Source organism: Lepisosteus platostomus, chromosome 16, assembly GCF_059453375.1.
Source record: "Lepisosteus platostomus isolate fLepPlt1 chromosome 16, fLepPlt1.hap1, whole genome shotgun sequence".
Classification (NCBI taxonomy): Eukaryota; Metazoa; Chordata; class Actinopteri; order Semionotiformes; family Lepisosteidae; genus Lepisosteus; species Lepisosteus platostomus.
The window spans coordinates 921,238-944,694 of record NC_142626.1 but is presented as its reverse complement, the minus strand read 5'-3'; the positions used below and the strand labels follow the sequence as shown (position 1 = coordinate 944,694).

The following is a 23,457-nucleotide window of genomic DNA, read 5'->3' as shown; positions in this document are numbered from 1 at the left end:
CGCACAGGTGTCACAGTTAAAACAGTCCCCTCCCCCCCTGTCCCTTCCCACTGGTTCCGAGCCGCATGTCCGACAGCCGGGCTACCCCACTGGGACGTAGCAACAGTTACAAAAGAGAGGTGGACTCAGACCGTCCGGAAACAAGGGGTGTCGAATTCGACAGCAGGACTGGGCAGCCTGTTCCACACTCCCGCCACCCTTAGTGTGAGGTGGTGTCTACGCTGTGAACGCCTGAACCAGCTCTCCTCGTAGGCGTGTCCGTCTAAGACACCTTAAATCCTGGAGGGTACCTGTCCGCTGTTTGTCGGATGGACTCAAGAGCCGCGATGTCTTTTTCTGTCAGGAGGAGACCACAATTCAACTCAGCTGAATTCAAGGTGCTTTATTGTCATGACCACTGAGTAAAATCAGTGCTGCCAAACAAATACAATTAACATAACAAAAATCTACAGACATTTACAATACAAATACAAAATCACACACAGTATTCAAAAGGAACCTCAGCTGATTTTTTTTCAAATATATTTTTTTAAATCTGCCTAAACACCACTTTCGCTCCCAGTGGACACACACACGCCCTCCCCCCCCCGAGGTTTTGACACTAAGAAGATCTGTGCTCTATCCGCCTGGACTGATGGGGGAGGGCGCCGAGCAGTTTAAACCGGGCGAGATTGCAGTGTCGCTGTCAGGGGCGGACCTGCTCGGTATCGGCACGGTACCGCGCAGTGGAACCCCACTCGACACCCCACGTGTCTGTTTTAAAGAGACTTTTGGGGTCCGGGGCGCTCACTCAGCGCCGTCAGTCGGGTGTGTCAAAGGGGACGCGTGTCTGCAAGACGCTTTCGTGAGCGCCGGGCCGCTCTCCCGCACCCACCCGGTAATCCCCGGCAATCCGCTCTGATCCACCCGTGACCTGGGTCCTGCGCGTCCGGGCTCGAGGATGGACCCGCGGCTCCTGGGCGACAGCGGGCTGGGGGCGCACGAGGGGCTGCGCCGCAGGTAAATTCACCTGCCCCTGCCCCTGCTCCTACCCCTTCACCTGCCCCTGCCCCTGGCCCTGCTACTGCCCCTGCTCCTACCCCTTCACCTGCCCCTGCCCCTGCTCCTACCCCTTCACCTGCCCCTGGCCCTGCTACTGCCCCTGCTCCTACCCCTTCACCTGCCCCTGCCCCTGGCCCTGCTACTGCCCCTGCTCCTACCCCTTCACCTGCCCCTGCCCCCTACTCCTACCCCTTCACCTGCCCCTGCCCCCTACTCCTGCCCCCTGCCCCTGCCCCTACCCCTGCTACTGCTCCTACCCCTTCACCTGCCCCTGCCCCCGCCCCTGCCCCCTGCCCCCTACTCCTGCCCCCTGCCCCTGCCCCTGCTCCTACCCCTTCACCTGCCCCTGCCCCTGGCCCTGCTACTGCCCCTGCTCCTACCCCTTCACCTGCCCCTGCCCCTGCTCCTACCCCTTCACCTGCCCCTGCCCCTGCTCCTACCCCTTCACCTGCCCCTGCCCCTGCCCCTGCTCCTACCCCTTCACCTGCCCCTGCCCCTGCCCCTGCTCCTACCCCTTCACCTGCCCCTGCCCCTGGCCCTGCTCCTACCCCTTCACCTGCCCCTGGCCCTGCTACTGCCCCTGCTCCTACCCCTTCACCTGCCCCTGCCCCTGGCCCTGCTCCTACCCCTTCACCTGCCCCTGGCCCTGCTACTGCCCCTGCTCCTACCCCTTCACCTGCCCCTGCTCCTACCCCTTCACCTGCCCCTGCCCCTGGCCCTGCTCCTACCCCTTCACCTGCCCCTGCCCCTGCTCCTACCCCTTCACCTGCCCCTGCCCCCTACTCCTGCCCCCTGCCCCTGCCCCTACCCCTGCTACTGCTCCTACCCCTGCACCTGCCCTCTGCCCCCTACTCCTGCCCCCTGCCCCTGCCCCTGCCCCTGCTCCTGCCCCTTCACCTGCCCCTGCCCCTGGCCCTGCCCCTGCCCCTGCTCCTACCCCTTCACCTGCCCCTGCCCCTGCTCCTACCCCTTCACCTGCCCCTGCCCCCTACTCCTGCCCCCTGCCCCTGCCCCTACCCCTGCTACTGCTCCTACCCCTGCACCTGCCCTCTGCCCCCTACTCCTGCCCCCTGCCCCTGCCCCTGCCCCTGCTCCTGCCCCTTCACCTGCCCCTGCCCCTGGCCCTGCCCCTGCCCCTGCTCCTGCCCCAGACGATTTTCTGACAGCAGTGCTCGTGTGGTCGGTATCAGAGGCGCAGAATCTGACGGGCAATCCCAGTCTGTAATTAGCCCGGAGACTCAAAACTTCGCCGCACTGCCTCTTTTCCGCCGCACGGTGGCAGCAACGCGCGATCCTTTTCAGAGGGCGAGACTGCGGACGCTGGAGGCGCTTCTCGACACTGAGAGTGGTGGGCGACGGGAACAGGCAGATTCCCCGGAGATCCTTCAGAAAACAGCTGGAGGAGATCTCTGGATCGATGAACAGCTGCTCTCATGCGGTGACCCTCAGCTGCTCCTTTATACCAGATGATGTTAGTTAAGGTGTTGGTTAGTGATTGCGTTCCAGAGACCTGTGACGTAGCTGTGTGCGTCCCCTCTCTCTAATCCAGCCAGCAGAGCAGACTGGAGCTGCAGGGCGCCCTCAGGAGGCTGCAGAGGGCACAGCACCTGTGAGTGAGGCCCCTCAATGTCTGTGTCGAGTGTGTGTCAGTTCACTGGGGCCAGTGGGTGTGTCTGTGTGGTCAGTGGCCACCTAGTGCTTAGTCAAATCAGTTTTTGTCATTTGTCGAATTTGTTTTTGTCAAATTATGTCAAATCAGTGTGTGATTGTGCGCTTGCCATCCACAGTAAAAGCACAGTACAGCGCAGTAGAGCCCAGCGAGATCAGGGTAAAGGCACAGTACAGCGCAGTAGAGCCCAGCGAGATCAGGGTAAAAGCACAGTACAGCGCAGTAGAGCCCAGCGAGATGAGGGTAAAAGCACAGTACACCGCAGTAGAGCCCAGCGAGATGAGGGTAAAAGCACAGTACAGCACAGTAGAGCCCAGTGAGATCGGGGTAAAAGCACAGACCAGCGCAGTAGAGCCCAGCGAGACCAGGGTAAAAGCACAGCACAGCGCAGTAGAGCCCAGCGAGATCAGGGTAAAAGCACAGTACAGCACAGTAGAACCCAGCGAGATCAGGGTAAAAGCACAGTACAGCGCAGTAGAGCCCAGCCAGATCGGGGTAAAAGCACAGTACAGCGCAGTAGAGCCCAGTGAGATGAGGGTAAAAGCACAGTACAGCACAGTAGAGCCCAGCGAGATCAGGGTAAAAGCACAGTACAGCGCAGTAGAGCCCAGTGAGATGAGGGTAAAAGCACAGTACGGCGCAGTAGAGCCCAGCGAAATCAGGGTAAAAGCACAGTACAGCGCAGTAGAGCCCAGCGAGATCAGGGTAAAAGCACAGTACAACGCAGTAGAACCCAGCGAGATCAGGGTAAAAGCACAGTACAGCGCAGTAGAGCCCAGCCAGATCGGGATAAAAGCACAGTACAGCGCAGTAGAGCCCAGCGAGATCAGGGTAAAAGCACAGTCCAGCGCAGTAGAACCCAGCGAGATCGGGGTAAAAGCTCAGTACAGATACAGTTGTACGTGTGGCCCAGCTCCCTGCCCCTCCCTCTCTCTGTGTCCAGGCAGCGGGCCGCGGAGCTGCAGGCGCAGTGGCGGGACGTCTGCGAGAGGGAGAGGAGGGCTCGGCGCCGGAACAGCCAGCTCCTGGCGGACTTCCAGAGGGCCGTGGACACCGCGCGGGAGCTGTCGGCCCGCGGCGCCGCCATGGCGACCATCAGGGTGAGTGCCCGCGCCCCGCCACTGCTGGGTGAGCTGGTCCCCCCCCCCAGCTCCTCCCCCACGCCCCCGCAGTGCCGCTGGACGGCAATCTAACGCCCCCCCCCTCCCCCGCCAGCGCAGGCGGAGTACGAGGAGCAGCTGGAGCGGCGCTTCCCACACTGGCGACAGGCGCTGGGGGGCGACCGGAGCTCACCACAGGAGCCCCCCCGTCCCGGCCGCGCGCCCCAGCTTCCCCGCCGCTTCCCTGCTCCGGCGCCGCGCGGGGAGGCGGGGGGCGTCTATCCCCACCCGCTGGGGAGACTCCCGCCCGGGGCTTATCCCGACCAGGCCGGCGGCTACCGGCCGGCCCCCCTGCATTTCACCCCAGCCCGGGGGTCAGAGGGCACAGAGGAGAGGGGGGTGTGGAGTCCCCCGGGAACCGGGCGGCTGCTGTGTCACCCTGTCAGCTTGTTTAGGGACCCCGAGTCTCTCCGGCTCCGGGGAGAAGACCTCCGGGCACCATCCCCAGCTCCCCAGCTCCCCGACGGACTGGCCAGGCGCCGAGAGGGGCCGGGGAGGGAGAGGGACCGCGCTGGGCTGGACGTGCGGCCAGGTGAGGCGAGCGCTCGGCCGGCGGGGCTCCTCCTGCTCCTCCTGCTCCCGGGGGGGGGGGGCGAATCCGGTCGGGGCAGGTCGCCGGATTCCTTGAGCGTTCCGTTCCCAGCGGCTGCTGCTCTCCCCGCAGTCCGGCTCCGCTCGCGGGACGCCCCGGAGACAGGCCCCGCCCTCGACGACGCCCCGGAGACCAGACCCGCCCTTAGCAACACCCCGGAGACCAGCCCCGCCCTCGACGACGCCCCGGAAGCCAGCCCCGCCCTTGGCGACACCCCGGAGACCGGCCCCGCCCCTGACGATGCCCCGGAGACTGGCCCCGCCTTCGGTGACGCCCCAGAGACTGACCCCGCCCTTGGCGACACCCCGGAGACCGGCCCTTCCCTCGGCGACGCCCCGGAGACCGGCCCTTCCCTCGGCGACGCACCGGAGACCAGCCCCGCCCTCAGCGACGCAGGGAGCAGGGACGCGGACAGGGCCACCGCCGCGAGGAGGAGGAGGAGGAGGAATCCGCGGAGACAGGGGCAGGAGGAGCGATCTTCCTCCCGGGAGTAAGTAACCCTCTGTGATCTGTTTGCTGCGGGAAAAGGAAATATCTGGGACTGCGGTCCTCACTCCCTGCTCCCAGAAAGTCCCAGGCCTGCTGCTTTTACAGGGATAAAGACTGGAGCCCATGTGACTCTCCAGGACAGGGAGTGATCTGGGATATCGGCACAGAGCTACACGGGAATATAGTGGGGTCAGCACAGGGGGTCACACTGCACTGGGGTGTCCAGCGGGGTCAGGGCTGGGGGTCACACTGCACTGGGGTGTCCAGTGGGGTCAGGGCTGGGGGTCACACTGCACTGGGGTGTCCAGCGGGGTCAGGGCTGGGGGTCACACTGCACTGGGGTGTCCAGTGGGGTCAGTGCTGGGGGTCAGACTGCACTGGGGTGTCCAGCGGGGTCAGTGCTGGGGGTCACACGGCACTGGGGTTTCCAGTGGGGTCAGTGCTGGGGGTGACCTCTCTTCATGGTTTTAGGGACCTTGGACAGCCCCGAGACGGTGCGCTCACAGACTCCAGTGCAGAATGCAGGGGCCACGAGAGGCCCCGGGTTCGAGGCACCCCAGGCAGGGCCAGGCCGTCAGAGACGAGCACCAGTGGGCACGCTTCTGAGACCGAGAGCGGAGCGCCGCCCCCTGCTGGAGACACAGGGGAACTGCAGCCGCCGGACGCCGGGGCTGGGGGGCGGGCGGGGGCAGAGACGGAGGGGAGCGACCCAGGCGAGAGCGAGGCGGGGTCAGAGGTCAGCGGCGGGGCGGGGAGCCCGAGCCATCCCGGGAGAGGGGGGGAGATGGGGGGCGTCACCAGCGAGCGAGAGGGGGCGTCCGCAGAGGAGGGGTCCAACAGCAGCCCGGGTGAAGCAGAGACCCCGGACCGCCAGGAGGGGTGCCGCACGGACACAGGGGCGCCAGACGAGCAGGAAGATCCGGAGAGCGACGGAGAGGAAGAGGAGGAGGAGGAGGAGGAAGAGGAGCGAGACAGTGAGGGGACAGACTCCGAAGACGGAATCGTCAGCTCCCCGCTGGGCGTCAGGTGCGAGCTCGGCCCGGACCACCCCGGGTTGCCCGTTTCCCACTTTCCTCCCTACTATCTGTCAGAGGCAGCTAGCGCCCCCATCTGGTTCAGCACCGCCAGTGGCCCAGTGCCTCCTCCGCTCCCAGTCCACTCCCTGCCAGGTTTTCCCAGGAGTCGGCTCCCTGGTGTTGTTGTTGAATTGATTAATCCAACCATCCGTTTACCAATCGCTTTCCACACACACGCACGCACGCACACACACACCAGGGCCAGTCCATCACAGGGCACGCACACACACACACACAAAAGGGCCAGTTTCCCAAAAGAAGCCAATTCACCTCCCAGCACGTCTGTAGACTGTGGCAGGAAACTGGAGCACCTGGAGGAAACCCACTGAAGCCCAGAGAGAACATGCAAGCTCAACACAGCTCCAGAATCGAACCCAGGGCCGCCCTCATTCATAAATCAATTACACAATTAAGACCCTGAGCCACGGCCCCTGTACTGTGGGGTATCCGGGTTTCGCGATCCCCTGCTTGTGTCCAGCTGTTGACCTTTCGGTGGGTCGATGTTGTGTTTTTCCTGAGAGGCGTGCAGGTCAAGCAGCAGGGATATGACCTGGGAAGATCCCGCTGGGCCAGGGGCAGAGAGCTCCTGCTCCCGGCCGGATCCACAGCTCACCTGGGCTCTTCTCCACCACAGCAGGGCGGCGCCAGAGAGCAGAGAGGGCCGCCGGGAGACGGGCGCGGACGCCGGCGGCGTGACGGGTGGGTCCCTCGCGGCCACGGATTGATGAGATTGATGCGATTGATGAGATTGATGACTTGATTGATTGATGACTGATGATTGATGATTGATGACCGAAGATTGATGATTGATGACATGATCTACCGATGCCGTCTGGAAGTGTGAGGGTGCAGGTGCACTGAAAATGTTAACAATCTAAAACAACCTTTAATGCCACCTGTTTTTAAAGATCGACCTCGCGGTGAACAATTAAACCCCTGATTGGTCAAATTAACCAATTTAGGGATTATTGAGGACTGAGGACCTACGTCCTCTTCAGTCCTCAAGGACTGCGGTTCTCTTAATGGAATAAACCACTGGCTTGGCCATCAGGAGCTGACAGGCGTGTCCAAACTCTAGAAACAGGGGGACCTGTAGGACACACTGGGCTGGGGCTCCCCAGAACAGGGCTGGAGACCCCTGATTCAGGGGGACCTGTAGGACACACTGGGCTGGGGCTCCCCAGGACCAGGGCTGGAGACCCCTGATTTAAAAAAAACCAAGAATATTCACCACCAATGAGAAACCCTTTGGATCTTGTCCAGCTGTTTCTTCGACGACATGGCTGGGTAGCACTGTGTGTAACGTAGTCACTCCTGTTGTGATCCCAGGATCTCTGCTTCCTGTAAGAAGCCCGGGCATCGTCTTCAACACAAGACACAGGAGGAGGGGGAGAGGGCGGGCTGGGCCGTCCTGCTAGGTCTCTCCTTAGCAAAATAGCGTCCTTGCACTGAGCTGGTTGCTCTGTTTGTCACCTGACCCAGGGTCTGTGGTCAACTCCGAGGGCATCGCGGGTCAGCAGGGGAGCTCCGAGGAGGAGGAGGAGGAAGAGGAGGAGGAGGAGGAAGTGGGTGGGGGCGCCTCCAACGACATCAAGAGCAAAGGGGACGACGACGACGACGACGATGATGATGATGATGAAGATGACAGCGATGAGATCGAAGCTCTCCTGGCTCCGCAGGAAGATCCCAAAACGTCTCCTGGTCAGACGTGAGTGTCCTTCCAGCGACAGTCCACCTCAACGTCCACCAGCCTCTCGCTTCCACGGGCACTGGTGTGTCAAGTGTGTGTTACAAACAACGTTAGAATGAGGATTTACTTGCAGAATTCAGTTCCAGAGATCCTTCTGTGTGGAGTCTGTATGCCCCCCCCTCCCTGATCGTCCCCGCCAGCGCCCGCCTCAGTGTCCGGGCGAATGAGCTCATCGAGGCAGCTCAGAGTCACTGACAGGGGCTTTCTCCCGGCAGAGCCGAGGAAGAGGAGGAGAGCCGCTCCGGGAGGAAGGAGGGGTGCCCGCCGCCTGTCCCTGCCGCGGAGGAGCGCCCCGGGGGCACGCCGGACAGGTGCGCGTGCGCTGGGGCGGGGGGTCTGACCGCACAGGAACGCCCTCTCCCGATCGAATCCGTCTGAAAGGCCACGGGCCATTTCAAGAGGTGTCTGCAGTCTGGGGAGGGGGGCCCTGCCAGCCCTGGTTTTGGGGAGACAGGTGTCTTGTGTCTCTCTCACAGATGGGGGTGCTGTAGCTCACAGTAACGGGGAGCTGCCAGGTCCCACCAGCACCAGGGAATGAGAGGCAAGTGAACACCTGTTCACCACCATCCACATGTACCATGTTTTACCCTGATCTCACTGGGCTCTACTGCGCTGTACTGTGCTTTTACCCCTATCTCACCGGGCTCTACTGCGCTGTACTGCGTTTTTACCCTGATCTCACTGGGCTCCACTGCGCTGTACAGTGCTTTTACCCTGATCTCACTGGGCTCCACTGCGCTGTACTGTGCTTTTACCCTGATCTCACTGGGCTCTACTGCGCTGTACTGTGCTTTTACCCTGGTCTCACTGGGCTCTACTGCGCTGTACTGTGCTTTTACCCTGATCTCACTGGGCTCTACTGCGCTGTACTGTGCTTTTACCCTGGTCTCACTGGGCTCTACTGCGCTGTACTGTGCTTTTACCCTGGTCTCACTGGGCTCTACTGCGCTGTACAGAGGACCACAGTGAAGTTCCTGAAGTCTGTCAGTAGAATGATCTCTAAGGGATGTTTCTTTCTCTTGCACTTTCAGGGTGAATCACAGCGGCACTCTCACTGCCCAGGGCAAAGGTCAGTTCTGCTCAGTGGTAGCTTGCTCTTCCCCCCGAATGAGCCCTAGCTGTCCACCCTGGCTGGTCAGTGACCGTGTGTCCGTCTCCTGCAGCGCTCCGGAGGGGCTCCGCGGACAGCAGCGATCCGGGAATCGAGGCTCCCGCTACCCCGAAGCCCGGCTCCGCGCCCCCGGAAGTGCCCGACGAGTTTGACGATTTTTTCGACTGAGAGAGAGGTGGAGAACCCCGCAGCACCCCGAAACGGGTCGGTCCTGGTCCTGGGGAGGCCGCCAGGAGCAGATGGTCCAGGACAGGACCGGACCAGACAGACCCTGCGGGGGCTCTGGAGTGAGGAAGGGTCCAGCTGTTAAGAATAAACATCTGTCCACAAAAACTGCTTCAGTCAGATCCTTCGTTAGTTAATTAGCAAGATGGATGTATAGAACTGCGGTTGGGTGTTTCTGTGCATTGATGCTGTGTGTCAGTGTGTGAGGCCGTGCTGTGTGCGCGTCAGCATGTGTATGTGTCAGTGTGCGTGTATGTGTGTCAGCGTGTGTGCGACAGCGTGTCGCCGGGTGTAAAAAGGTGCTTGTGACAGTCCCACTCTTCATCAGTGTGTCAGTGTGCTAAAAGATTATAACATATTTATCAGTATTACAAATCTCTAGGTTTTTTGGGGGGGTCGCTTTCATGTAGGTAGAAGAACTGCATTTGATCTGTTCGGAAAGTGACTCGGTTTTGTGGCCGCCTGCTAGAACTACAAATCCCACAAAGCCGCAGGACCGCCGTTTCCGGTCGCAGTTCCCATGATCCTCTGAGAGCGCTCGTTTGGTTTCCGTTCCTGCCTCGCTTGTTGTTTCTGTGATCCAGCCATGGCGACTGATGTACCGCCCGGCACCGAGCAAGCTCCGCCGGACCTCGGCAGCTCCGTTGCTGCCCTGAACACATGGAGCGTCCAGGAGCTTCAAGCCAAGCTAGCTGAGATTGGCACCCCCACAATGGGTAAGTGTAAAGCGCGGGCTCCGTGGAGGGAGGGAAAAGGCCGAGGCCTTGCGCCGAAGCCTCGGGCTCGAGTGGTCAGTCCACCCGAGCAGGCCGGCCCCAGTGGCGGTGGGCGGGCGTCTGGGGAACCCGGCGTTCAGGTTGCTCGGTTCATTTCTGTGGCGTACCCTGTATCTTGTACAGAACCGCCAGAAACACCTCATTTCATTCAGGTTTGGCGCCGCGGAGTCTCCCGGTGAGCCTTTAGTTCATGAAAGGGGGCTGTGATATAAGATTGCTTTTAAAGAAATTGCTTTCGTTAGTTGCTTTAAACACCGGAGGCTTAACAGACCATCCGTTGATCATCTCTGTAGCTATTTATATATATTTTACGAGTCCTGCAGTTTCCCAGCTCAGCTGCAGAGCCAAGTGAACCCCAGACCTCGGCCCTGCAGTTTCCCAGCTCAGGTGAACCCCAGACCTCAGCCCTGCAGTTTCCCGGCTCAGGTGAAGCCCAGACCTCAGCCCTGCAGTTTCCCGGCTCAGGTGAAGCCCAGACCTCAGCCCTGCAGTTTCCCGGCTCAGGTGAACCCCAGACCTCAGTCCTGCAGTTTCCCAGCTCAGGTGAACCCCAGACCTCAGTCCTGCAGTTTCCCGGCTCAGGTGAACCCCAGACCTCAGTCCTGCAGTTTCCCGGCTCAGGTGAGCCCCAGACCTCAGCCCTGCAGTTACCCGGCTCAGCCCCAGAGCCAGTAGAAACCCAGGTCTCAGTGCATTACATACTCTATCAGAATTTAGGATTTGTTACTTAGACAGAACCAGTACACTCTCTCAGTCAGCCTGGCGGAATTGTGGGTACTTGTGGTTATCTTGTGCTGTGGCTGGGTCTTTGCTCAGTGACAGTTCTGAAGTCTGGACTGATGTTGTCTCTGTCCTCAGGCCCCAGAGAGGAGATGATTGACAGACTGAAGGCCTATGCGATGCAGGTGAGTATGTTCTGTCAGAAGTGATTGATACAGTGACCTGTCTCTCTCTCTCAGTTCAATTCAAGATGCTTTGTTGGCATGACCAATGAATACATCCGTGCTGCCAAAGCAAATACAATTAACATAAAATCTATGGATGTTTTCAGGAATTTCACAATACAGACCCATCTAAATAGTTACATGCAAACATCTGGAGCATTACTGGAAGACAGGCTAACTGTTCCTCAGGCTGGGACAGGAGGTCACACACTGTATTATTATTGAGAGACAGGCTCACTGTCTGTTCCTCGGGCTGGGACAGGAGATCACACACTGTATTATTATTATTATTGAGAGACAGGCTCACTGTCTGTTCCTCAGGCTGGGACAGATCACACACTGTATTATTATTATTATTGAGAGACAGGCTCACTGTCTGTTCCTCAGGCTGGGACAGGAGATCACACACTGTAGTATTATTATTATTATTATTATTATTGAGAGACAGGCTCACTGTTCCTCAGGCTGGGACAGGAGATCACATACTGGGCTACCAGTTCAACTGAGTTCCCTCCTCCCTCTCCCAGTAGGATTGGAAGCTATTGTGATTCTGGTAGGTGTAGGAACTCTGGGATTAGATTTGTAAATTTCTGGAAGAATGTTTCTCTAATCCCGGAGTATCTGTCACAGTGCAGTAGGAAGTGCACCTCTGTCGGTGTGGCTTGGGTCAGGGAGCCTCAGGACCAGCTGGCTCAGGGGGCTCTGTTTTGGGCTCAGCTCTTGGCTCAGCCGGGGTTTGTGGTGGTAGGAGTTTTGATTGGTGTTTTTTAGGTGTAGTCAATACTTTAATACTCTTTACTGTATGTTTATCAATAGTGGGTACTGTCTTAATTCGGCCCTGCACCCGTTGTTAGGTTTCTACAGATCTCCATGTGCAGAGTTTCTGTGGGGTGTTTGTCCCATTGAGTGTACTCCTGGTCTGTGAGGGGACCCCACACTTCACTGCTGTATAGGGCAGTGGGTTGGATTACACTTTGAAATATTTGGAGCCAGATTCTTGTTGGTGGGTTGGTGTTGAAGAGCCTCCTTCTTATTGCGTAGAAAGCCCTGAGTGCCTTCTCCCTCAGTGCCTTCACTGCCAGGTCAAAACTCCCGGAAGAGCTGATAGTCAGACCGAGGTGTGTGTAGCTGGATGTGTGCTTCAGTGTGTTGTTGTTGAGTGAGAAGTGGTTCTTGTTTCCCTGAGGCCTGGCTTTCTTGTGAAAAACCATGACTCTGGTCTTGTCCAGATTGACTGTTAGTGCCCAGGTCTGACAGTCCTGCTCCAGCAGTGCCAGGCTCTGCTGTTCTGGGTCTAGATGGGCTGGCAGTGCCCAGGTCTGACAGTCCTGCTCCAGCAGTGCCAGGCTCTGCTGTTCTGGGTCCAGATGGGCTGGCAGTGCCCAGGTCTGACAGTCCTGCTCCAGCAGCGCCAGGCTCTGCTGCAGCCCCTCTCCCTGACGTTGTGTCTGCCGTTCCAGACGGGGATGATGCTGACCAAGCCCACGCTGCAGGCCGGTGACGGAGATGTGGTGGCCCCCCTGCCGGCCCAGGTGAGTGTGCCCAGGGTGCGGGAGGGACCCAAGCAGGGAATTTTTAAGCGACTCCCCGATAATAATGTTGCCCTTTCTGCCCCCCCCCACAGATGCCCGGCCTGCCCATGCCCCCCATGCCTCTCCCTCTGCCCCCTCCCCCTCCTCCGGGGATGTTCCCGGCCCTGGGGATGATGGGGGTGCCCCCGCCCCCTGGCCTGCGCATGCCCCTGCTGGACCCCGGCAGCCTGTCCCAGGAGGAGCACCTGAAGATGGCCCAGCAGCGCGCCGCCATGCTGCTGCAGGAGGAGGAGAGGGCGAAGCCGCAGCCGCCGCCGCCCCAGCAGCCACAGGTAGGGGGCGCCGGTGTCCCCGTCGCGTGTGTCCGCCAGCCCCCCCCCCCCCCCCCCCCCGCGGAGAGGAATCTCTCTCTGCCGGCTGTCCCGCTTCCTGCCGCCCGGATTGAGATGGTCGCTCATCCCGGCTGTCGGCGGCACCGGGAGCTGAGCTCAGCGGCGCCCCCCGCAGGAGGGCCAGCTCGGAGTGCGGGCAGGCCGCAGACGGGGCGCAGGGTTCGCCATCACACGGGTGTCCTGGGGGGAAGGGGGGGGGGACGGACATGCTTGGCTCAGATCGTGGGGTGCTTGCAGGAGTTGGGGGCGGGGGTGGGAGCCAGGGGTGTAGTCCGGGGGCGTCACTGAGCGCTGGCTGTTTTCCAGGGGGACGCCCGGTCCGTGGAAGAGCAGATGAAGGAGCAGGAGCTGCTGGAAGAGCAGCAGAGGGTGAGGAGGTGGGGGGGAGGGAGTCTGACTGTGGGAACAGCTCCTGGCACCTGTGTGTGTGTGCGAGCGTCTCTGCCCGGTAGTGGGACGTCACCCCCCCGCAGTCTGTGCGGCTGTGTTCCCGTGCCTGACCGCCGACTGAACTCCCCCCCCAGGCCGCGGTGCTGCTGGAGCACGAGCGCCAGCAGGGCCTGGTGAAGATGCAGCAGGGCGCCCCGCCCCCCCGGCTGCCGGAGCCCGGGCCCCGCCCTCCCATGCTGCCCCCGCTGTCCCAGCTCAACGCCATGCGAGGTGAGTCGCGCCCCCGCCCGCTGAGGGCCGGGGTACAGGTCGAGGGGATCCCCTCGGAGCAGCAGCTTGCTCTGCGTCCCCCCCCTTTTCGTTCTCGGAAAACCACGGTCCGGGAACAGACGTCGGGTCACCCCGGATTCTCCTCCAGGGGCCGGTTTAGGGCTTTTCCTCGGCCGTCGATGCTGCGCAGTGCCTTCCAGAACCCCCCAACCCCTCGGGACCGATTCTGGGGGACCCCCGTGCTCGTGCTCGGAGGGTTGGGAGAGCCGCAGAGTTATGTAAGAGGCGCGCCGAGACAGGTGTTTGTGTAAGGTAGACCAGGCCCTGGGGGGTGTAACTGCCCTCTTTGTGGCCGAGCTGGGCGTGGGCCCGGTTTTACCACCCTTCAGACGGGCCGGATCGCCTCGTTTGTGACCCGTCTTGTGTTCTGTGACCGCGGGCGGGCTGTTCGGCAGGTTCATCCCAGAAGTCTTTGCTCACCGGCTGACAGACGCGGTCGTTGGCCTTTCTTGTCCCTTCCCAGGCATGGCCCCCAACAACCCCCCGCCTCCCGGGATCTCGGTGGGGCCCCCCCCACTCCAGAGGCCACAGAGAGGACCCCCCCCTCCTCCTGGGGAGGACATCAGAGAGGTACTGCACACGGAGCGCGACAGGAGACACAGAAAGAGGAGATCGCAGGGAGTCCCTCAGTACTCGGCGCAAACAACAGGACAGGAGACGCAGTGAGGGAGGAGATCACAGAGGACATCTTAGTCATTAACACAGCAGGAAACACAGTGAGAGGGGAGAATCCCTCAGTACTAACACAGGGCAGGACAGGAGAGACCGCAAGAGAGAGGGGAGATCACAGAGAATCCCTCAGTAATAACACAGAGTGGGACAGGAGACACGGCGAGAGAGAGGGGGGAGATCACAGAGAATCCCTCAGTAATAACACAGAGTGGGACAGGAGACACGGCGAGAGAGAGGGGGGAGATCACAGAGAATCCCTCAGTAATAACACAGAGTGGGACAGGAGACACGGCGAGAGAGAGAGGGGAGATCACAGAGAATCCCTCAGTAATAACACAGAGTGGGACAGGAGACACGGCGAGAGAGAGAGAGGGGAGATCACAGAGTGGGACAGGAGACGGAGGCCCAGCAGGGCCCTGTGGTGTCGGGCGGGCTGGCAGTGGGTGCTGTCCTGCTCCCCTCCCTCCGCGAGGGAGCTGGCGCTGACCCTCTGGGCCGGGGGGGGGGGCTGTGTTCCAGGTGGACGAGACCGGGGTGGGCCCGAAGATCCCCCAGGTGCTGGAGAAGATCCTGCAGCTGAAGGAGATGAGGCAGGAGCAGCTCAGCAGCTTGGTGCCAGGTGAGGCCGCGGTCCGCTCTGCGGCTCGTCGACTTCCCGGGGTCCCGCCCAGCCCCTTCTGCTTCGACTACGAGAGCTTTACCCCCCTGGGCAGCTAGTTCCACACTCCTGCCACCCTTTGTGTCCAGTATCTCTTTTTATTGGAGGAGCCCATGCAACCCTTTCTCAGAAGATGTCTGCCTTGTTCCACACTCCCACCTCTCTTCGTGTAAACAAACGCCTCCCGTCTGTCTCTCCCTTCCAGAGGAGGAGGAGGGCGGCGGCGGCGAGATGGAGGCCAAGCCCTCGGCGGCCGCCACGCTGTCGGAGGCGGAGGAAGAGGAGGAGGAGGAGGCCGGCCTCTCCAAGAAAGACGTGAGTGTGGCTGGCTGGCGGAGGGCCCGCCCCGCGCCCCGTCGCCGTGTGCGCGCCGAGGAGTCACCTCTCCGGTCGCTTGCAGAAAAGCCGGAAGCGCAGGAACCGGAAGAAGAAGAAGAAGGCGGCGCGGGCGGGCGGCGAGGCGGACGGGGAGCCAGGGACAGAGGCGGCACCGGGCGGCGGGCGGGACAGCGAGCCCGAGGTGGAGATCGAGTACGTCACCGAGGAGCCCGAGATCTACGACCCCAACTACATCTTCTTCAAGCGCATCTTCGAGGCCTTCAAGGTGAGCGCTCTTCGTCTGATCCGCAGTCTGATCCGCTCCAGGTGTGACAGTGCTGTCAGTCAGACTCCCAGTGCGCAGCAGTCTGATCCGCTCCAGGTGGGACAGTGCTGTCAGACTCCCAGTGTGCAGCAGTCTGATCCGCTCCAGGTGTGACAGTGCTGTCAGACTCCCAGTGCGCAGCAGTCTGATCCGCTCCAGGTGTGACAGTGCCGTCAGACTCCCAGTGTGCAGCAGTCTGATCCACTCCAGGTGTGACAGTGCTGTCAGTCAGACTCCCAGTGTGCAGCAGTCTGATCCGCTCCATGTGTGACAGTGCTGTTAGACTCCCAGTGCGCAGCAGTCTGATCCGCTCCAGGTGTGACAGTGCTGTCAGTCAGACTCCCAGTGTGCAGCAGTCTGATCCGCTCCAGGTGTGACAGTGCTGTCAGACTCCCAGTGTGCAGCAGTCTGATCCGCTCCAGGTGTGACAGTGCTGTCAGACTCCCAGTGCGCAGCAGTCTGATCCGCTCCAGGTGTGACAGTGCTGTCAGTCAGACTCCCAGTGCGCAGCAGTCTGATCCACTCCAGGTGTGACAGTGCTGTCAGTCAGACTCCCAGTGCGCAGCAGTCTGATCCGCTCCAGGTGTGACAGTGCAGTCAGTCAGACTCCCAGTGTGCAGCAGTCTGATCCGCTCCAGGTGTGACAGTGCTGTCAGTCAGACTCCCAGTGCGCAGCAGTCTGATCCGCTCCAGGTGTGACAGTGCTGTCAGACTCCCAGTGCGCAGCAGTCTGATCCGCTCCAGGTGTGACAGTGCTGTCAGACTCCCAGTGCGCAGCAGTCTGATCCCAGGCTGACTCCCAGGCTGGTGACACACCTGTCTTCCACAGCTCACGGACGACGTGAAGAAGGAGAAGGAGAAGGAGCCGGAGAAGGCGGAGCGGCAGGAGACCGCGATGGTGAAGAAGAAGGGGTTTGAGGAGGAGAAGAAGGACAGTGATGACAGTGACGAGGTGAGAGCGCCCCCTTTCGGGCGTCCCCGTCTGTGCCGTCCCCTGTGTGTCTGGGGTCCCTGTCCTCTGTGTGTCTGGGGTCCCCGTCTGTGCAGTCCCCTGTGTGCCTGGGGTTCCGTCCCCTGTGTGCCTGGGGTCCCCGTCTGTGCTGTCCCCTGTGTGTCTGTCCCCTGTGCGCCGGTCCTGACCATGCTTATCGCTCTCCAGGAAACCCGGCAGGACGCCCCCAAGATGTCCAAGAAGAAGCTGAGGCGGATGAACAGGCTGACCGTGGCCGAGCTCAAGCAGGTATCCCCCCCCCGGTGACCTTTAACTTGTTAACATGGCCTTTGACCGTCGTGCGGAGTAGGAGAGTGGGTGCTGCCCCTCGTGCTCGGTTCCCTTTTTGGCGGTGCCGGGGTGCGGCCTGACGGTCCGCTGTGCGCTCTCTCTCGCCCAGCTGGTGGCGCGGCCGGACGTGGTGGAGATGCACGACGTGACGGCGCAGGAGCCCAAGCTGCTGGTGCACCTGAAGGCCACGCGGAACACGGTGCCCGTGCCGCGCCACTGGTGCTTCAAGAGGAAGTACCTGCAGGGCAAGCGGGGGATCGAGAAGCCCCCCTTCGAGCTGCCCGAGTTCATCAAGCGCACCGGCATCCAGGAGATGAGGGAGGCGCTGCAGGAGAAGGTGAGCGAGCCTTCCCGCCCGTTCTGGGGGGGGGCTGCGTCGGGGCGGGGGCGGGGGGCGGTCCTCACTCACCTGCCCCCCCCCCTCCTCTCTCCCTGCAGGAGGAGGCCAAGACGATGAAGACGAAGATGCGGGAGAAGGTGCGCCCCAAGATGGGCAAGATCGACATCGACTACCAGAAGCTGCACGACGCCTTCTTCAAGTGGCAGATCAAGCCCAAGCTCACCATCCACGGCGACCTGTACTACGAGGTGGGTACGGGGGGGGTGACCTCGGGGCCCCGCGGCGCCGGCTGGGAAGACCCCCGCCCCCGTGGGCTAGCCAGGGAGGGCACGTGCTTGTTTTGGGGTGAAGCAGCGGCACTTTGCGGGGCGCAGTCAGGGAGGGGGTGGCCGCGGTTCTGTGTTCGTCCAGCCCAAGGGGGCCTGTTGGAGCGCGGCGACATCGGGGGGAGAGAGATGCCACACGCAGGCTCCCACAAGGCCCTGGGGTGCTTGATCGCCGTGCCGAGCAACCGCGTGTCTGAGGGGGGGTGTTCATGGGGTGTGGCAGCCAGGCGTGTGTCTGGGGGGCGTGTGGCAGCCAGGCGTGTGTCTGGGGGGGGCGTGTGGCAGCCAGGCGTGTGTCTGGGGGGGGGAGGGGGGCGTGTGTCTGGGGGGGGGGCGTGGCAGCCGGGCGTTTCTGGGGGGGGCGTGTGTCTGGGGGGGTGTGTGGCAGCCAGGCGTGTGTCTGGGGGGGGCGTGGCAGCCGGGTGTGTCTGGGGGGGTGTGTGGCAGCCAGGCGTGTGTCTGGGGGGGGGGGTGTGGCAGCCAGGCATGTGTCTGGGGGGGGGGGTGTGGCAGCCAGGCATGTGTCTGGGGGGGGGCGTGGGGCAGCAAGGTGTGTGTTCATGGGGCGGGGCGTGTGTCTGGGGGGGTGTGTGGCAGCCGGGCGTGTGTCTGGGGGGGCGTGTGGCAGCCAGGCGTGTGTCTGGGGGGGCGTGTGGCAGCCAGGCGTGTGTCTGGGGGGGCGTGTGGCAGCCGGGCGTGTGTCTGGGGGGGGGGGTGTGTGGCAGCCGGGCGTGTGTTCAGGGGGCGTGGCAGCCGCTACCGTGCGCAGTAGTGAGTGATTCCAGGGACGCTGAGATCCAGGGGGCTGCTGGAGGAAAGCAGGAAAAGGGGCGAAACGCGTCGGATCTCAGGGCTGGTGCTCTTCCCTCTCCCCCGCAGGGCAAGGAGTTCGAGACCCGGCTGAAGGAGAAGAAGCCGGGAGACCTGTCGGACGAGCTGCGGATCGCTCTGGGGATGCCCGTGGGACCGGTAGGGGGCGCCCTCTCCCGTTCTCGAGGGTGGTGGTGGGGGGTGTTGGAACGCTGGGGTTCACCGGGGCTCCCCGAGGACAGTGTGGGTGAGGCCCCTGTCACTCCGTTGGCCGAGACCAGGGGCCGTGGGGGCCAACAGTGCTCAGAAGGTGCTTGTGGCCTTTCCCACCGGTCCCCGCGGCACCCTGGGGTGCGTACATGAGCGTCTGCTGGGGCCTCTGGGGTGTGTCCTGGTGTGTCCTGGGCTTTGCGGACTGCGGTGCAGTCAAGTAAGTCACTGGACCCGACTGGAAGTGGGGGTCCTGTTCAGGGTTCTGAGGGTGTCCATCTGGGAGCACAGACGGGATCTGGGGGAGCGGTATCTCGCAGGTATCCCCTGCGTTGGCGTTGTCGGGGTACACTCACCTGTACCCCCCTCTCTCTCCCCCTGCCTTTCTCTCTCTGCAGAACTCCCACAAGGTGCCCCCTCCCTGGCTCATCGCCATGCAGCGATACGGACCCCCGCCCTCCTACCCCAACCTCAAGATCCCGGGGCTGAACTCGCCCATCCCGGAGGTGAGTTGGGGAGTGCGGCCCCCCCGGGGGTTGTTCTGGGGCGCGATGTGTGTCCTGTCCTGCCAGGCAGAGCGGCGCCAAGATGAGGGCGTGGGGCGACACTGGGGGCACTGGGGCGCCGCTTGGCATCTTGGGATGTGGGGGCTGGTGATTTAGGGGAAAGGGGGGTGCTGGGGTTTAGGAATGTGGGGGGGGCTGGTGATTTAGGGGAAAGGGGGGTACTGGGGTTTAGGAATGTGGGGGGGGCTGGTGATTTAGGGGAAAGGGGGGTACTGGGGTTTAGGAATGTGGGGGGGGCTGGTGATTGAGGGGGAAAGGGGGTACTGGGGTTTAGGAATGTGGGGGGGACTGGTGATTTAGGGGAAAGGGGGGTACTGGGGTTTAGGAATGTGGGGGGGGCTGGTGATTTAGGGGAAAGGGGGGTACTGGGGTTTAGGAATGTGGGGGGGGCTGGTGATTTAGGGGAAAGGGGGGTACTGGGGTTTAGGAATGTGGGGGGGCTGGTGATTTAGGGGAAAGGGGGGTGTTGGGGTTTAGGAATGTGGGGGGGGGGCTGGTGATTTAAGGGAAAGGGGGGTGCTGGGGTTTAGGAATGTGGGGGGGGGGCTGGTGATTTAAGGGAAAGGGGGGTGCTGGGGTTTAGGAATGCGGGATGGGGGGTGCTGGGGTGATTCGGGGGGCGGGCTGCCGTCTGTGCTGGGGGCCTGTCGGGGCGGCGCTCTCGAACCCGGGACTCAGCCTGTCTCTCTGTGTCTCTCTCAGGGCTGCTCGTTCGGGTACCACGCCGGCGGCTGGGGGAAGCCTCCCGTGGACGAGACGGGGAAGCCGCTGTACGGAGACGTGTTCGGGACCAACGCCGGGGACTTCCAGGTGCGCACCCCGCCGGGGCCGGGCCGGGCCGGGCCGGGCCGGGCCGGGCCGGTGGGCCTCCTGTTGTCGTCCGGCTCGAACCCGCGGTGCTGGTTTGGGGCTCCGATTTCTCCAGCGATGTGGAAGAGAAAGTACAGCCCCTTACGACCCCGCGGCTCCGTCTCTTGAGATCTCTGACCAGAACAGGAGTTAGGACCTGGTGCTGCTCAGCAGGGGAGCACGATCGGTTGATCATCAGGAAGCAAAAAGTATTCACCCCCCTTCGGCACCTTTCACGGCGTGTTTTCTTACGCGCTGGAGTCAGAATGGCTCAGTCGTGCCGAAACGGCTCTGTAGCTTTTTCTTAATCGGTTACAAAAGACCAGGCGACTGATTGATTACAGAAGTATTCACCCCGCCTCTGCTAAGACTCCCCTAAATAAGCTCTGGTGCAGAGCTCACATGAATTACCTGACTGGAGTCCACCTGTGCGCAGCTGAAGTGTTTTGCTACACCTGTCTGGTCTCTGGGAAGGGTTATGAAGTCGAAGGTGTGTCGACGAACTCGGGGGCGTTTGAGGGGTCGCCATCAAGTCGAACCCCCTCACTGATGTATTGCCCCCCCCCCCCCGCCAGGCGAAGACGGAGGAGGAGGAGGTGGACCACACCCCCTGGGGGGAGCTGGAGCCGTCCGACGAGGAGTCGTCGGAGGAAGAGGAGGAGGAGGAGAGCGACGAGGACAAGCCTGACGAGACGGGCTTCTTCACCCCCGCCGACAGGTAGGCCGCGCCCGCGGGCCGCGAGATCTCGCCGGGCGCCGACCGCCGGCCGTGCGAGTGACCGGGACTGACCCCGGCTCTGTCCTTCTCCCCACCAGCGGCCTGATCACCCCCGGGGGGCTCTCGTCTGTGCCCGCCGGCATGGAGACGCCGGAGCTCATCGAGCTGAGGAAGAAGAAGATCGAGGAGCTGATGGACGGGTGAGGGCGCAGGACGGGCAGGGGGTGGGGGGGGCGGGGGGCGGCGGCTCGCGCCCGGCGCTGACGTGGTGTTTGCCCGGCAGGAACGAGACGCCCCAGCTCTTCACCGTGCTGCCGGAGAGGAGGGCGGCCAGCGTGGGCACCGCCATGATGGCCTCGACGCACATCTACGACGTGTCGGGGGTGAGTGTGCCCGCCTGACGGTGTGGCTCCGACGGGTGTCTTCATGTCAGTGCGCTCACTGTGAGTCTGTTCCCTCCTCTTCCTCCTCTCTATCTCTCCCCTCTCTACCCCTCCTCTCCCTCTCCCTCCTCTCTCTCTCCCCCTCTCTACCCCTCCTCTCCCCCTTTCTCTCTCTCCCTCCTCTCCCCTCTCTACCCCTCCTCTCTCTTCTCCCTCCTCTATCTCTTTCCTTTCTCTCTCCCATCTCTCCCCCTCTTCTCTCTCCCTCCTCTCTTCTCCCCCCTCTCTACCCCTCCTCTCTCTATCTCTCTTCTCCCTCATCTATATCTTTCCTCTCTCTCCCCCTCCTCTCTCTCCCCCTCCTCTCTCTCCCCCTCCTCTCTTCCCCTCTACCCCTCCTCTCTCTCTCTCTCCCCTCTCTCCACCCCTCTTCTCTCTCCCTCCTCTCTCTCCTCTACCCCCTCTCTCCTCTCTTCTCCCTCTTCTCCCTCCTCTCCCCCTCTCTCTCCTGCCCCAGGCCGTGGGAGGCCGGAAGAGCGCGGGGGGGCAGGAGTCGCAGGGCGTGGAGGTGGCGCTGGCGCCCGAGGAGCTGGAGCTGGACCCCATGGCCATGACGCAGAAGTACGAGGAGCACGTCCGGGAGCAGCAGGCGCAGGTGGAGAAGGAGGACTTCAGCGACATGGTGGCCGAGCACGCCGCCAAGCAGAAGGTAGGGGCGTAGGGGGGACCCCTAGGCTGGCTGGGGGTGTAGGGGGGTGACCCTGTTCAGGCGGGGGTGGGGGGTGTTAGGGTGACTCTGCTCTCACTGGGTGTCCTTCTCCTTCTCCAGCAAAAGAAGCGCAAAGCCCAGCCCCAGGACACCAGGGGAGGGGCCAAGAAGTACAAGGAGTTCAAGTTTTAGCCGCGGAGGAAGAGGAGGGCAGAGGAAGAGTCTCCGGCCCGGATGTGCTCCTTCCCGGTCGCCACGGACTTTGTCTGCGTTTTAAAGTGACGAGGGACGGAAAAGTTTATAGTCGTTCGGTCTTTCTACAGCCCACACTGTGTGCTGCCTGTTTTTGTAAATAAAGTTACTCTCTAGATGTATTCGTATGGGTTTTTTTTTTAAGGATGTTGGGTGATGTCTGACCCAGCTCGACCACCGGACCAGCTGTCCACCCGGTCCGACGAGACCGGACCAGCTGTCCTCCCGGTCTAACGGGACCGGACCTGAACCACTGGACCAGCTAACGAGCCCGGAAGCAGCAGGGTGGACCGTGTCTGTGGGTCTGGGCCCTGTGCAACGTGTGTTACGGATGGTTTTCAGTCCCGAGCTGGTGGAACACCTGTAAAAAGCTTCGATCTGACCTGTCCTCTCCTTGAACAGTCCGTTCTGCTCCTGGAGCTCAGAGGCAGAAATCAGATGCGAGTCTGTCCAGTCCAGCCTGGCTACACGGCCAGCGGACAGTGTCAGAAACGGTTACAGAGCAGATTGGTTCAAATAATACGTCTTGTGCGCGCACACAAAAAAAAGCCATTTTGCTTTTGGTTTTAAACCACACGGGAAGATTTATTGTGGGTCCCCTTGGACAAGGGGTACCCGCGATTCGGCGTCAGACCCGAAATTTCAGGACCGGCTCCTCCGTCTTCCCCTCCTCCGCCCTCCGCTGCTCTTCAGCGCCGCGTACGAGCCCCCGCTGCGCCGCTTCGTCCCTCGCCTCCTCCTCCTCCTCCCTGCTCTGCGGGCGCGGCGCTTGCGGGCGTACCCCGTGTGGCACGGCATGGCTCTGGGACTGACCCCCACGCCGGCACGGGGCCGGGCTTATGAGGCCGCCCGAGGCGGACGTGCGCTGACGTGCCCCCACCCCCATACGTGGAATAAGACGTCACTGGCTCGCCGCGGTGACGTCACAGTTTACCGTCTGCGGCCCGGTGCCGCTAGAGACTAACTTCTTTCGTACCACGACAATAGTTATTAAGGTTTAACGATCATACATGTCACATTTGTGACTTTAAAGATTCACCCTCGTAATCTACGCCCGTTCCAAATAAAAGTGTTAACAGAAACGGCGAATACACACGTGTTTTATACCTGCATTTACATAATTAGGCCTGAATATAATCAGTTATTTAGACGGTGGAGTCTTTATCGGGATAGTTTTGACTTTGCTGCAGGTGAAATCCGTCACAAAGCCGCAGAAATCGTATTACGATAACGGGCATCATCACACGAGGGGGGGCGGCGCGGGCTAGTGACGTCACCCTCCCCCGCTCGTCTCGACCCTCGGCGTGACCCCTCGCTCAGGCGGGGGACGTCACTCCTGTCGCGCGCGAGGCTAAGACCGGGCTGCAGTTGTAAACAGGCGTGTGGAGCAGGAAGCGCTGTCCGCAGGGTGATAAATCCTTCATCGAAGAGACACACGACGACCAGCCTGCAAGGGCCTGAAAGGTGGTCCTGTTTCTCACCTGTGAACTAATTAGCGTTTCTCCCAGAATTCTGGACCCATTCTTGTTTCTGCTTTTCTGAAAAAATATCTAGACATGTAG

The 23,457-nt window shown here is 61.6% G+C and overlaps 2 protein-coding genes across 12 annotated transcripts; both read left to right on the top strand.

The window, feature by feature from the left end:
- Positions 1–3: 3 nt before the first annotated feature.
- LOC148646571 (uncharacterized) lies at positions 4–9,221 on the top strand. Of its 10 annotated transcripts, XR_015927592.1 has the most exons (11): positions 4–999; positions 2,591–2,650; positions 3,654–3,810; positions 3,931–4,952; positions 5,423–5,977; positions 6,662–6,726; positions 7,510–7,735; positions 7,993–8,088; positions 8,254–8,318; positions 8,809–8,846; positions 8,941–9,039. XR_015927592.1 is itself a non-coding variant. In XM_088608736.1 (10 exons), the coding sequence occupies exons 1-10, from the start codon at positions 941–943 to the stop codon at positions 9,038–9,040; spliced, it is 2,340 nt and encodes a 779-aa protein (XP_088464862.1). In that variant the 5' UTR covers positions 4–940; the 3' UTR covers positions 9,041–9,221. The 10 variants fall into 10 exon arrangements, 8 of the variants coding, with proteins under 8 accessions (XP_088464862.1, XP_088464861.1, XP_088464863.1 ...); XM_088608736.1 differs by lacking the exon at positions 8,254–8,318 and having other exon boundaries at positions 3,931–4,402; positions 4,535–4,952; positions 8,809–9,221; XM_088608735.1 differs by lacking the exon at positions 8,254–8,318 and having other exon boundaries at positions 8,941–9,221.
- A 302-nt stretch (positions 9,222–9,523) lies between these two features.
- Positions 9,524–22,013, top strand: sf3b2 (splicing factor 3b, subunit 2). 2 transcript variants are annotated; one of them, XM_088608720.1, is made up of 22 exons: positions 9,524–9,829; positions 10,748–10,794; positions 12,294–12,365; positions 12,458–12,697; positions 13,064–13,126; positions 13,282–13,417; positions 13,941–14,047; positions 14,669–14,768; positions 15,013–15,122; positions 15,208–15,411; positions 16,280–16,402; positions 16,610–16,690; positions 16,842–17,069; positions 17,171–17,320; positions 18,278–18,367; positions 18,817–18,924; positions 19,687–19,794; positions 20,409–20,551; positions 20,650–20,751; positions 20,835–20,934; positions 21,452–21,643; positions 21,764–22,013. In XM_088608720.1, exons 1-22 carry the CDS (start codon positions 9,700–9,702, stop codon positions 21,833–21,835), a joined length of 2,706 nt encoding a protein of 901 aa, XP_088464846.1. In that variant the 5' UTR covers positions 9,524–9,699; the 3' UTR covers positions 21,836–22,013. The 2 variants fall into 2 exon arrangements, with proteins under 2 accessions (XP_088464846.1, XP_088464847.1); XM_088608721.1 differs by lacking the exon at positions 13,064–13,126 and having other exon boundaries at positions 9,525–9,829.
- The last annotated feature ends 1,444 nt before the right edge of the window (positions 22,014–23,457 follow it).